At 53.6% G+C, this 14,565-nt stretch overlaps 1 protein-coding gene across 1 annotated transcript in view; it reads right to left on the bottom strand.

Moving 5' to 3' along the window:
* The window catches only part of bma (SCY1-like protein bma), a 31,506-nt gene extending 18,411 nt beyond the window's left edge, over positions 1-13,095 (bottom strand). Inside the window, exons 1-4 of the mRNA XM_029111125.1 lie at positions 12,895-13,095; positions 3,793-3,953; positions 1,397-1,691; positions 1,023-1,238 (exon numbers count right to left, since the gene is read on the bottom strand). Coding sequence (XP_028966958.1) covers positions 1,023-1,238; positions 1,397-1,691; positions 3,793-3,953; positions 12,895-13,077 — 855 coding nt within the window. The 5' untranslated portion in view covers positions 13,078-13,095. The remainder of the gene's footprint in view (positions 1-1,022; positions 1,239-1,396; positions 1,692-3,792; positions 3,954-12,894) is intronic.
* Positions 13,096-14,565: the final 1,470 nt, after the last annotated feature.

The raw sequence follows: 14,565 nt of genomic DNA on the forward strand, positions 1-14,565 counted from the left end.
GAAGAGCAACTGCTGGAGAAGTGCACGGAATTTCTGAATTGCTTTTCGATGCATCCTGCCTCGCGCCCGAAGTTTGACGTTCCGCCGCCGCGAAAATCGTTGAAATAATCTGGTCTGCGGCATATGTATATGCTCCCTGAATGGGGAAGATATGTTTGTCCGGCAGGTCGCTCGCTCGATCATTCGGTGAGGTCGCTACCGGCGGCTGACGAATGAGTTGCAAGCCGGCCGCGCCATTGTGCGCGGTTCGCGCGTGAGTGCCACTTGCGATCTTCCCGCTACCATTTTATCGTTCGGGAGCGCGCTGGCATAGCGAGGACCAGAATCGACGGAGCTTATCGGACGTTGACAGCCATTGGTGAGCACCCCAAGGGGAGCAGATGTTAAAGAGCTCTCCTTTACTCTGCCGAGCGCCATCTAGTACCTGGCATCGTCTCATCGGTCGTCCGAGCTTGTTTCGATCTTGCCGATCATCCCAAAAGTATAGGGGGCGAGCAAGTGCACTTGGCAGTCCCTAGTTACTAAGACGATAAACCAACTACCTAGGCACATGCGTTCGCTTCCATCTTCCGTTTAGCCTGCGAGATGATACGCCATCGGCTCGTCTCAATTCCTCCGGGCTCGTTCGAGTGCGCATCCAGTCCCCGGCTCATTAGATATAGGAGGTGTCACGCGTACCGGAGTGGGGTTCGAGCCCCGCGTGCCGCATCCCCCTCCCCGCACTATCAATTACGGACACCGCAAACGATGAAGTCTCCTTGCGTGGATATTTGCGAAGCCTCGATTGAGGACCTTGTAAGACCTCTGGCGTAAATCCTCGGCGGAAACTCGTGGGGGCGGAAGGGGTTCTCCCGTTGTTGTTCCTCCGGCTATTAGATCGAGTGTCCGGTGAGGAGCTCTCCGAGACCGGTGGTGTACCTAGTCGTACGCGAGTGCTGCTGAGTGTGCACCGGTAATCAGGGTCGATCCCGAGTAGTCCTAAGCTAATATGGGGCAATATTCATGCGTACAGATGTACGTACCTCTTCGATTCGCTGGGTGTAGATCGAGATCGACAGCTGGCTCTCAAGCAATGAGTGGCCCTGGTTGAAAAGGGCCGTGATTAGCAGACCCAATGAAAACATGTCACTCTGAGGGGAACACGATGCGGTTGCGTGTACTTCGGGCGGCGTGTAGTCGAGATCGGGCTGACCCATTTTGGGAAGTTTCGATGTGAAACCCTGACAGCCGATCGGATTCTGTTTGGAAGGAAAACACCGAGAATTTAGCTTGCGGAGGTGATTTCGTGAAAATCAAATCGGTGAGCTCGATCGGCCTCGTCTCGGAATATAATTTTATATATGTATGTGTATATTCATATTTTTTTGTTTAGCTTTGGGTGGACGACGTTGCTCACCATAAGGTCCGTTTCGTTGCATTTCTCGCTGAATTCCATTCCGGCGAGTTTCCAGGTTCCTTTCTTGTTGACAATCACCGACGACGGACAAACGTTTCGATGGATGATTTTGCAATTGTAATGCAGGAACAGAAGCGCCTCGGTCAGTTGAAGCAGACCATATTTGTGCTCTATATCGAGAAACTCATACTCGCGGGTCTCCTGGGCCACCGTCTGGGGCAGACGGTCTTCGAGGCAGCCGAGGATGTTCGCCAAGCTGCCCATGACCGGCTCGGTCGCGAACGCCAGCGAGTCGCTGCAATTAGATCGATCGGAGCGTTGAAACGACGGGCTTGAGAAAGCTCCTCTATTTTAAGTTGCCAGGGATCGGCATCCCTAGCCAAAGTTCCAGACCCTTCGACGGGGCTTCCTAGCCCATTTTCGCCGAGTCATAAACTCCTTCGCACCAACCGAGTGGCGGACCTCGTCAATGTCATATTTCCGCGTTGTTGCACGGCTTGCTTCGAATAACAGAGAAGATTACTCGGGAGCCGGTTCGGCATTTTTCTGCTTGCCGACATCCCTCGTCGCCGAAGCCGCCGCTATCGGAAGTGTGCACGTGAAGTTTTTGTGACTCTGCTCTCATATCGGAGCATTTTCGCCGTAAGCGAAGACGGGCTTCTGTGTGAACAGCTCTCTTCCGCCATACATAAGCAACTCTGTTTTCGGCAGTATATTGCTTGTCTTGATTGGTCTTGCGCGTCCGGACCTCGAGGGAGCGGACCGAGGGGAACCGGAGGGGAAGGGGACGGCGGGCGTTTGGCGAGATGGAAGTCTTGCGCTATACGTACACCCGAGAGATTGAGGAAGTTGGGTCCGCGAAAGCTGAGAACTCTCAACAGAGGAAACTCATACGCGACCTCGACACATAAATTCCTGGAGGATCTTTGAAGACATTTGGAATCTCTAGCGGCGGCGGGCCGAACAACATTCTGCCACCGCTTATTCTCAGAAGCGTGCCGGACATACGATGCAGCAAACGAGAGAAATAGGTCCGGCACCTACGTTTCAAGTAGGAACGGATGAGCCGGCAAGACTCCCGATAGCCGTGATGGATAGCCGCATCCGCTCAGACCGCCAAAAAGATACGACCGACCGACTGACTGACTGGCTGACTGACCGAATGAGCGGCCAACGGACCGTCTGGGTGACTGAGGAGACAGCGAGAAGAAGAACAACTTCCCCCCTCAAAAAGCGCCGCCAGCGATGCTTTCCAAGCAGGAAAGTTTGTGTGGCACCATGATTCGGCTGAACATTTTTCTCGCCGGGCTGTCCTGGAGTTGTGCTCCCCTAATATTCGACTGATGAGCGCACAGCGGCGTCAGGCTTGGCAACACGGTCTCGTTGGAGCTTGTACGGAGCAATCGGCTCCACCGTCCAAACAGCAAACAAAGCCTTCCTACCCCAGATAGAACATAGGAGCCGAGAAACAATCAGAGGCCGACCCGTTTTTCTTGCTTCACCGCTAGCCGCTCCCCGAGCTACCGGAGCCGGAGTCGGGGGTTAAGTTAAAAAAAAAAAAGGTTGCGATGCCTCGGGCATCGATGGATTTATGGCAACGGAGAGCCGCTGGATGAGTTCTGTGTGATGAAGAGGAAACAATTTGCGACGACGCAAGGACTGGCGGATAGGACTGCAGGAAATCCGCTTCCCGTTGGCCAGGGGGAAGGGGAACGAGAGCGTTGTCCGATTATCGGGGGACAGTCCGAAAGTGCAAACAGTTCGAATTAACAGCTGTCCTCAAAACCTAATACTTCGATCCCGCAATTGACCGGCGCTGGTGCGGCCGGAGAGCGCTGCTTTCGGATCGGAGGGCCGACTCCGATAGCCGCTCTCCTCCCGGCGGACTGGAGCGGTAGAGCCCTTGGCAACGTTTGACAATTCCGACATTTGAAGCCTTGTCTAATGGGGCGTGAAGGAGCTTCGCGTCCTTCGGAGCGGAGACGGCAAACGGTCCTGTCTCCCTCGACATCGGATAACCAGGTCGGGCGTCGGCCGGAGAGAGGCTGTATTCCTTTCTTTTTCTTTTCGCATAAGTTCCGCTGATTCCCTACCGACGGATTGCGGCAATCCGCTGCGAAGCCCAGTGACCACTGTAGCACCTGGGATGGGACTCAACAAAGTTCGGAAGATGCCGCACCGAGAGCCACGGCTCGATTGAATGCGTAAGGAGCGGAGGCTCAAATCTAGCGGGGATGAGTAATTTCCCTAAAGGAAGACATCAGGGAAAGCGAACGGCAAAACATCAAAGGTCTGCGAAACATCAGCCAACCGAGCCGCGTAGCTGATTCACCAAGTGGTCTTCCTGCTATTGAAGATCCAACAGCGTACCGTCGACTCTGCAATGCTCGACTCACCTCGATTCCTCAATAGGATGCAGCACCGACAAGAGTTTTGGATGTTTATAGCGATCCAACTGACGCACTCCGAATCGGAGGATTTCGGTGATGGTTTCCTTGCGTTTTGGCTTATGGAGTTTCTCGGCAACTTTCTTCTCGAAGAAAAAAATCGAGGCATCCTGGAACAAGAAGAAAGCAAAAACCTTGAACAAGCACTCGAGAGATCACTCAGTCAGATCTTGTTATTCCCCGAGCCGCTGTTGTGCAACACGGAGTGCGGAGCGTGGAACCCGAGACCCAGAATAGCACGAATTCGTCAGCAGAATGAACTCCAGCCGTAGCTTTAGCTCTAGATAAACCCAGACGAGCCCAGAGCCCAAACCGGACTGGGATCGTGGAGCGGCAATTCGCGCAATTTCTTTCCAAAGATTCCGTTATTGCGGGGAAGCGGAGGGCTATCGATGGAATCATCTTCTCCTCCCTACTACAGTGAGCTTCCTACCACGCGAAGTTATTCCTTCCGGTGGTGGCGGGCCGAGATGAAGTCTCGCGAGGACTTTAGCGCCGCCTTGAGCCTGTTCCTTACTACCGGAACGTCGAGAGAGGAGGATCCTCTCGGCTATTCACTTCAGGAAGACACGTTCGCTTAACTCAAGCCCTAAAAACAAGGTACGGGCCGCAGCTGGTCTTTGTCATTTGTACACTCGCAGCAGCCGGGACAGTGAGTGGACTTGACTCGCGACACACCGAGGGTTGTGTCTTTTGGGAGTTGAAGCTTGAGATTTGCCGTCCGGCCGGGGCACGGCAAACCTTCCCGGGCTGACCCCTTTCGGGCTCCGAGCGTTTTTCTCTCCATGGTCATACAAAAGACCATCTGACCTTTTGGAGTCCGAGCGAGAGGAGTCTCGAGAATACCACAGCAGCCGTGGGGAGCATGAAAGGCATTCCTATCGCTTACCTACCCTAGAACGTTCTAGAAACCTCAACCTGTTCTCAGCCTCCCTCCGTCCCTCGTAGATTCTTCTTCCAGCGACTGCGATGAATGAAGATCTCCGTGTTGAACGTGAGCCATTCTTCCCGATGACGCTCCCCGCACTCCATATCGCGAACATGTGAACCTATTGCGGCCGCTGTAACTGTCATATCAACCGGCAGGGCTTTTACAACGTCGCAGCAGCCAGACTGTCAATTGTTCCTTGGAGGCGTCGGGATTCATGGAGGCATAGAGTTTTTGTGCCTGTGTGCGGGGCCCGCACTGTGGGCTGGATTTGGAGGTCTTAGATGCAAGAGCAGCAGGAGCAACGGAGTCGGCGGCGGCGACGGCAAAGCCTCTTTGCAGGTGGTCCCTCCGATAACAACGTTGTCTCTTCTGTTGCTCTCCACGCCATTATCTGCTTAGTGGCGTCCTCGAGGGAAGCAGACCAATGGCACGGAAGGGACTAACGTATATTAAGGGACAGTGAAACCTTGCCTTGACGTAGCCGGTTTGTCTTGCCTCGCCTTGTCTTGCATCGGCTGCCGAAGTGTACCTCCGTTTCCGCTCACTCACCAAACCGGCTCGCTCGGTTTACGCCTTCGAGCGGACTTGGTATTCACTCGGCTCCGGCTGACCTCGTTAGTACTTCACCTGCGACCCCCCACCTTCTCCGACCGTCACGCGCGCCTGTTCCTCGCTTCGATTTCCGGCTGGAGATCAAGGTGTACCCAGCTCGACGCTCGACGTGTTTCGATAAGTTTTCGTGTCAGCTCCTAAAAATTATCACCATTCCAAAGCTCTCGATCCCGGAGGAGCCTGCAGATGTGCGTGCCTCTGAGCGTGTCACAGTATCTAGCACTCCGGAGAGAGCTGACTGCAACACGATAAGAGACAGAGCACGACCTTCCCCGCTTTTTATTTCCTGCTCCAGGCACGGAGAAACACCGGGACAATGGTCGTCACATGGCCAGGGGGCGGATGAAGGAGCGGAGGTCTCGAGCGGAGCGGTTTCGCCGAGAATTTTCAAAATGTACAGATCCTGTCGACTGCAAACCATAAAAGGAGAAGAGGGTCAAAAGCAGAGGAATAAAATCGAGTCAGCCACGTCTCTTCGCTCGGAGATTCTCAGAGAACACTTGCTCAGAGGTTCTCAGGAAGAGCTCGCTCGATAACCGGTGTCTGCAAGGTATGCCTACGCAGCGCAGTGGAAGCAAACCCGGGACGTGGAAAGAGATATGAACCCCTCTAAAAATAAGCCTTGGAACCGCTACGTGGAATGTTAAGTTCTTTCTCTTAGTGCTTCACTATTATTTCTGCTTCCTTCCGGTGCGATTCTGGGCACACAGAATTCGTCTCGGATACGTTCCCGTGTTAATATCCCTCGCGACTCTATTCCCGGCCAGTCGGGAGAGGTTTTCACGGTGAGTGAACGCAAAACTTTTGATCCTGTCCGCGAGAGTCTCTCATCCCGAATGAATTGTTCTTGCCCTTCCTGAGCTCTTCGATGATGGGAAGCACTTCTCAACGACTCCCACTAGAAGACCGAATATAGAACGAGCGAGCTAACAATGTATTCGCCGGCTTGTTATTCGTGACGAGATTCCGCAAACGGATGAATTAAACGCTCCACGGAAAGGGAACTCAATTCTCTCAGGGGCCCGCCCTCACAGAATTCCCGAGCTCAGAAATAAATACGGAGACTCGGCTTTCACCGATAACTAAGAAACCTCGGCCGCTTCAATTCGATATCGACAGACTCTTCTGAGGAACGAGCCGTGCTGCCCGAACTTGAGCTCGCAGGCTTATGCAGAGTCGCCTTCAAGAGTTCTCTGCCGTATGTCGGAGATGTTTAAGCGTCCTCGGAGAATATTCGTGCAATTTTCATGAAGTTTCAAATTTAAAGCGGGTATTCAGAAGCCTCCTATAAATATCCTAGCTGATCCCTGCCCGACGAGAGGAAGTCGAGACATGGAGCCGCTTCACACGTGGAAGCTCCCGTCGAATCGAAAATCCTCCTCCTTTCAGTCGGATTTGAATGTCTGCAGGAAGTCCCATTCAAGGTCACGCAAACCCTCAATTCCCTAAGCGATCCCTCAATTTCGCTACGAGTAAAATTCAAGTCTCGAACATCCGTCGTGCTCAAGCCACCACGGAAACGGGGTTATTCGATCGACGATTCATCTTCCGAGTAGATTTTCGGTTCAATAAGTTTCGCCGATTGTAACATTCGGGCGGTCTTCATCAAGGAAAATCGCGACTGCCTACCTAATTCAGGATTCGGAACGTTCAATCGACGATTCAACGAACATTCGGATCTACGCAAACCTCTGCAGGCGTTCAGCTCTGTTTTCCGCCGGGATGTTTCCGAATTCTTATGACCTCTCCTGTCGGATTCACCCTGTCGACTTTCGGTTCTGACTCTGTGCGGAAAACCTCCCACACTGAGCTCGTGGTCGGCGAGGATTCCCGTGCAGAACGATCAATTCGAATATTGGAAAGTCACCGCGCGACTCGCGGTTCTTTGTATATAGACTGTGCGCGAGTAACCGGGGCCCTCGAACAACGTTGCATCGTTAGCCAAAGGAGGTTGCGCAGCGAGCGGGTCTGCATATGTCGGCGGACGCGGTGGGTAAACCTCGCGGCGGCCCTCGTTCAGTCGGCACGCTCCGGCCAAGCGGCTGTTTCTGCTCACCCGTTAAGACTCGGCGACGAACGGAGCGTTCGCGGCTCCTGGGTCTCATTCGCAATTTCACGCTAAATCGTCACCCTTTCCTACGCTGTTTTTCCAGCCCGAGCTCGAGGACCGAGTTTTCCCGTCACTTTTCTCTACGGCTTTCCGTGCACATCCATGGTAGACGCAACGAGTCCATCCGGCTATCGCAGTGATTGTCGATACCCCGACCGGTCCCAGATGTCCGCCTCGACATACCCCTCAAAGCATGATCTCTCGTTGAATCACGGGACACCCTCGGGAGGATCGTCAAAGGAACAGCTCTGCGGGAAAGCAGCCTGAACGGAATATTGAGAGCCTCCTCGAACAACAAAGTCGCAGCGGGCAAGAGGACGAAGGAGAAGACGGGAGGGAGGATACGTGGGTGGCTAGCTGTCGTCATTAAAACTAACATCTGACCGCTTTGTGGAGCCAATTACATCGACGGGAACAAGAGTCACTCAAGTTTGGTCTGAGCCACTCCATGCTAACTCTTTGGAAGTTCTCGTCCCGCCTCCTCTCTTGACCCTCGTCGACCCAGTCCCAGCGGTCGTTCGTTCTCGAGCGTTGTTCCCGGGGCAGACGAGTTTTCCTGACACGGATGCTCGAAAGGGAACTCCTAATTGTGGATCGAGAGAATTCCATAAATTAATCCTCAAGAAACTAGCAACTCGATTTCACGGGGGACGGAGCTTCAGCTCCATCGTATCGTCGGTTTTCACAGGAAGGAGAAAATCGAAAATCCCGATCTCCCGCCATTCTATTCCAGTCTACTCGTTCGTCGACAAACTCATCCGAAAGTGCCTATCCGAGTGGAGTTCCGTCGCAGCATCGAGGAGAGCATACGACAGTTTTTTGTCGGACAAGTGTTGTCGCCAGAGGTGACCTCGGCGCCGCTATCAAGCGCCAGGTGTAGTCCTCTCTCCTTTGAGCAGCTTGGAGCCCATGTACTCCCCAGCTTTATCGTTTTCCTGCAGTAAGGGCAGCAACAGTCGCAGCCATTGTGAAGGAGCTCTTTGTTCGTCTCGCACCTTAGATCAGGCAGGATACAGCAAACTTTCTCTCTCTCCTCACTCCGCTCGCAATATTCTTGAGTTGTAACACCTGCTCACTTCATCCGAAAACCCCCTGTTCATTGGCCGGCCGTCCGGCCGCCCACCCACGATCTACGCACTCACTCTCGTACGGGGCCATGAAACGATAAAAAGCCCGAAACTAGAATCCCCGTCTTCGTCGAATCCCACGCGGAGCCCTTTGCTGCTGTCGGTGAGGTTGAATCAGGAGTCGAATGCCAGGAAACGGGAAGGAGAATCATGACGTTCAACGAGAGGTCCTGACTGAACAACACGACTGGAGGCGTCGGGGGAAACTCTGCGGGGAGTCTGAGGCTCCCGTGAATCTGGAAACAGCACAACAGTGACGGTAGGGAAGTTCGGCCAGAAGGGCTCGAGCTAGTTGAGGGAAGACCGACAGGAAAGGCTTCCAATTAACCCTCAATTTCCGCTTTCGTCCAGGAGCACCGCGAGATGCAAGGCTGCTGCGATGGGAGAAAACACGACGCCCTCGCTGGAAGAAATCGTGCCCGTAGCCTCGCTGCCCCGAAAGCTGTGATGAAGCGGGAGAGCCAACAGAATCTGCGTTGTCCTGCTGAGTCGTGACTCCCATGCCGATCGAGTTCCTGTGCAGGTGCAAACAGGACCTCCACCACACTTCGGTGAAGCCTCAATCGCCTTCTCCACGTTTCACTCCTTGCGCGTCCCCCCTTCCCTTTTTTGGCGAATCCCCTTCCGTTTGCGCCCTCTCACAAGGACCAGAAGCGAAATCACAGGGACGAGCAGCAGACCGGAAAGGGTGCGACAAAGAAATGAGTGATCCTTACAAAAGCTTCTTGACACGGAATTCCTCCGAAAAACTCCAGCTAGGAGACTCTCTGATAATTTTCGGACGCATCAGCAATCCTCCTCATGAGGTTATCGTTCGCCTTGCCAGCGTTCCAATGAGCAGAGCAATGCCCAGTTTGCTTGCATGAAATAATGTTGGGAGGATCAAATTTCTGCTCTCGCTGTGGAATCGAGGGTCGCAACATATGAATGCCCCTCTCCGCGAAAAAGCGAAAAAAAGAGAATTTAGCGATTTTTCAGCTCAGGAGCGTTCCAGTACGAGTACTTGGCGCTCTTAAGATCTAGTCGCTGATATTCTCTCAAGGTAGGTTCTGAAAGACTCGAGAGTATCCAACCGACTTTGTCGCGATGATTCAAGAGCTCAATCATATGTAGAGCTTTTCAATCCGACTTCACTCACTACCCCTTTCTCCGATTCTCCACGTTCCCCTTCCTCACATGATCTCAGCAAGACCGAGCCTTGGAGAGTCCTCTCTGCTCGCGCACCTGTCTGCGATTCCGGAACATGCGAGAGCATCCGTCTCTCCGACACATGGAGGAATGAAGCTTGATTCCGGTCTCGAGTTTGAGTATGGGAGCAAGTCACGCGATGACTTTCTTATCACGGAGTGATCGCGGGTGAGAGCCGAGGCAAGTTGCGGCTTCGAAACGATTCCCCGCCCAGTCAGTTATGGAGGGAAAACGACTCTTCGGTCGCACTAAGCACATCTCGCATGGATCCGCTCCCTCTCTGTTGTTCAGTGGAGAATTTCATCAGGCTGATGCAGCACAACTCGTCTGCCGTTTCCGTTATGGGAAGAGATTCGAGCATCGCACCGCTAGCTGAAAGCGATGCACTCACTCGGTCATCATCACGCACTTAATTGCGTGATGATGCTGCTTCCCTGACACGGTGGGAGTAATACGTGGATTTTTGCGAGCTGTGGGAAACGGGAGAAACAGGAGAAACACGGGATCCGGCCGTGGATATCCAGGAAACGATATATGCGCATCGCGTTTGAGATCGAGGGTGTTTTTTTCACGCCATTCTCAGACCTGTCCGAATCCCCCGTAACTCATCTCAGAGCACACATGTTTTATTTTCATTTTTTCACGGAGTCAGAATCTCCCGATAAAGCGCCGTCGTCGGCTCTCGACAGTGCAGACTCTATTCCGTGGCGCGATTTCCCCAGTTCACCCCATACCGGATTTATTCTCGCCGATGTAAGGTCGGGGAGGTAGAAAATAGAACACGCTAATCCCCGGCATCAATTATCTCAACGCAAAAACTCCGAGTTTCGTCTTGTCTCCCTCTGATCTCCTCCCGTCCTTGCTCTGCTCAAATGTCAACGTCGTGTCGGATCTCATCATGAAGAGTTCGCTTCCCCACTTCGAAAATTTCCTCACTTAGAGGAAGCACGAATTCCCAGACGGTATGAGGGAGAACTTCATTTTCGAGCTAAGGATCCAACACTCTACTAGGAAATCGCTCGCGGTGGAGCAAGGCTCAAAATCCTCCCGAGGTTGTCCTTGAGTTCCGGAGCTCTCACGATAGAGGGAAAAAAGGAGACCGTCCTTCCGCCCGATCACGAGAAGCCCTTGTAATCGAAGGACGTTTAACCCACGAAATCCAGGGTCCGGCGAGAAATTTCATTTGTAAAGTAAATAAATAGAATCACATAATAACGAACAAAGCAAGCTTACAACGGCGGCAGCGAGTTCCGCGAAAGTTTTGAAAGCAGGGAACCAACGACCCTCACGAAAATAGGACGCGAAACAAAACAGTCGGAACTCGTTCAAGAGTTCCGTTTCCCGCGGACATCCACCCTTTCGCCACGTTCTTGGGTATTCGCCAGGAATGAGCCAGACAGGAATCTGAGTGGCAGAGCCGAAAGCCCGAGCCCGGGAGCCCAGGAGTTTTCCGGAAAGAATCGTGAAATCAAAATCAGAACCGAGCTCAAGCTCTCACTTCAAATACGAGAGAACTCATAGATCTCACTGATTCGCCACTCAAAGGAATAAGACTAAAATTCATATTTTCAGAGCTCCGAGGGGAAGGTCTGCCTACATCGCATAGAATTCTCAAATGGGGGCTCACACAAGGATTTCAGCCCGACCCCGTACTCTGAAGGATTTCCTGCGAGTCCATGGCATTAGATTAAGCCCAACGTACGGGGAGCTTAAAGTGTGACCGCGGCCGCTGGCAGCGCTATCCACAAGCAGCACCTCCGGCTTCCGCTGTCGTTGTCCAATAATGTTGCATTCCAACGGGTATTAGCGCTCTAGCGTTGGACCCAGAGTCCCTCAATCCCCTCGCCGCCGCCGCCGCCAGGCAGCCAGCGACCATCCATTCCTGCATCCGAGCCGCTGTTGCTGTTGCCACCGAGAACCCCGTCGAACGGCTCCAGCCGTCCCGTCCGTGGCTTTCTCCAGCAACATGGTGTGTCCACAAACAAGCTCCGACCTCAACAAGTTGTCCAGACGGAAGGTCTCTTCGCTTCCGTCTGTTGCTACTTGTCGCTTGTTGTTGTTGTTGCAGCGTCGTCCGCTCATCGGCGGTGATGGAACCCGTCGGCACAAGGAGACTAATTCAGCTTATTACACCCGGATGGATGACATTCAAGTCGAGTTGGACATGCCAGCTGATATTAGCTCCGACATTCGCAGGGTCGGGGGACCAGCGGGCGGACAGGCAGGCCAGACCAGTTCATTCACAGAAGCTTCCACGCGCTCATCCTCACCGTGTCTCGACTACTCGCCTTTTGTTCCTAGTACTCCGAGATAGTGAGCCGATGCTCGGGACGTTGTCATCGCGATCCTAACATAGCGTTACGAGAAGATTTTCCCGACCCCGACATCTTATTGCGGAGCTGCGGCTATCCTAGCGCGCGGCTGTGGCCTAATTAGCTCCGACCACCGTTCGGCTGACCGATCGGCCACCGCCCGGTCGGAGTCGCTCCGGAGCTACTTCGCACTCGTGTGGAGCTCGTATCCGCGATACTCTGCCACTGAGCACACCCATTGAGTGTTATCGGCGATGAATCGAGCACATATCGTGAGCCCTCCTCGGATTTTTTCCCGAGAAAGCCAATCCCTAATTATCGGTGGGGCTGGCAGGTCCCGAAGACCGAGGACGAGTCTGACCTGCACCGCATGGGACATGAATAGCCCCGCATATTGACGCGTATAATAGAGAAGGTTTCACGTTTCACACTTGCGCGACACAATGGATGCTTGTATCGGGCTGGTAGCGTCGAAGTTCCTCCACGAGATCCGGCTCGAGCGACAAGAAGCCGATGCGATTCATCCCCGTTCCCCGTGGGGGGACAGACCCCCCCCCCATGTCACTACGGTGGGAATTTTGTCTCTCGGGATGACCGGGAAAACTTCGAAATTCTCCCGAATGGGAGTAGACACGCTACACGGGAATGGAACACGAATTTTTCCTGGAATAGCTACCAGGTCAGAGAGAGGAAAAAAATGAGCCAGAAGCGAATAATTCGTCTTACGGACGGAAAACCGCACCCTTGGTATGAAATCTATGAATGCCTCACCTTGTTGTCGGATTTTCGTTTGGCGTCGTAGATCTTCCATACAAACTCTGGGCCTGCAGAGCCGACTAGGCGGCCGATCTCGAATTGCTGACTGATAGGATTCTGTTCTATGGGGGAAGGAGGACCTTGTTTGAACTTTGGAAGTCCTCCGCCGCCGCCCGGATTCACCAGCTCAGCGATCATCGAGCGCCGCCGACCCTTGGGGCTCGGGTTGGGAGACAAACCGCATGTCGACGATCGCCTTCCCCCGGGGGCCTCGTCTGGCCCCCCGACTTGCAACACATTCGGAGAGTTCCCGGGAGCGAGCGTGGCACGGGGAAGTATACTGCTCGTTATGTTTTATCCCAATCCGGGACTGGGCAGGTGGTGCGCGGGACGCCGCACCACTTCGCGTCTACGACCTTCGGCAGAGAGGAGCGCTTCCGCTTCTGCAGCCGCCGTCGGCTTGCCGGGAGAAGGCCGTGTCAGAATCGACGGAAGAATCTTCTGCAGTGACTGTTGGCGGACGACAGAACGGCGAGGGGGAACGCTCCGTAGTACGCTTGCTCGAGCCACTCCTCAGCATAACCTGCGGAGAGAAACGAAAGGAAATTTAGTGGGAGCTCGATTTGTTTTCCTGTCGTAGGCAATCGCGTCTCGAGGAGCGCTGAAACAAGAAGATCATCTCGCGATAAGATCGCGAATCCTGGCCACGTGTACCTTACTCCCGGAGACGATGCTCGTCCCGAGTTAAATATTGATAGCCTGTTTCCGACCTACATGCGGCAGCAGCATCAATCGCGAGCTCCACTTGAATAGAAACAAGTCTCTCAGCTTGATTAATGAAATCTTGATTAGTGAGAGTGGCAAGCGGGAACGAGGTTTACAAATTCGTTCCGGAGAGACTTGCCGAGCACGTCGTCAGCAGCTTTCCTCGTCGAATCATCATCGGCCCACAAGAACATGTATCGAGCATCTCCCCGAACCGAAGAGTATTGGATATACTCAGGCATACGCGTCGCAAGTATTTTCCTCCTGGTGACGGACCCCGGGTCTCCCAAGGAAACCTATGCCTCGGAACTCTGCGGCTTGAAGCTCGGCTGAGGATAGGAAATGGGTACCAACCACACGGAAGAGAACATTGTTGCCGGCGCGGACCGCGCGCGCTTGTTCAAGGTCAACGGAGCTCCTCGGTACTCCCACCATCATTGTCATTCTCTTTATGGAGTCTCGTTTTGTATTGAATGAGGTGCATTGAGAATACGGCGAGTGAGGTAGCGCTCTGTTTACCCGCAGGTGAACGCAGTTAGGCCGAACAGCACGGTCGTACGCTCCGTGTTCGTCGGGCCTGCCTGCTGCAAAATGTCTGTTTGTGGAGTCCATTTCCAAAGGACCACGGTTTTTATGTACCGCTGCGGAACGCGAACACGCGTACTATTACGGTTTTCCATTGTGCGAGCCGCTCGGTCCGTCTCACAGCTTCCTCTCCGTAGCGCTGCTCTTGCCTCGCTCCTCGGCAGCGACAAGCACGCCGGAGGAAAACGCTTACCCTCTCCTAGATTGAGTAGTTCGCGCATTGTCATCGAGAGCGCAGCGTGGATCAGTGCTGGAGAGATACTTGAATCATTCCGCTCCTCCTCTCATAGCCCCATAGTCCTTCTTCTCTCCAGGGAAGAAGTATCCGTCAAAACT

The sequence above is a fragment of the Galendromus occidentalis genome, unplaced genomic scaffold (genome assembly GCF_000255335.2).
Source record: "Galendromus occidentalis unplaced genomic scaffold, Mocc_1.1 scf7180000075558, whole genome shotgun sequence".
NCBI classification, from domain to species: Eukaryota; Metazoa; Arthropoda; class Arachnida; order Mesostigmata; family Phytoseiidae; genus Galendromus; species Galendromus occidentalis.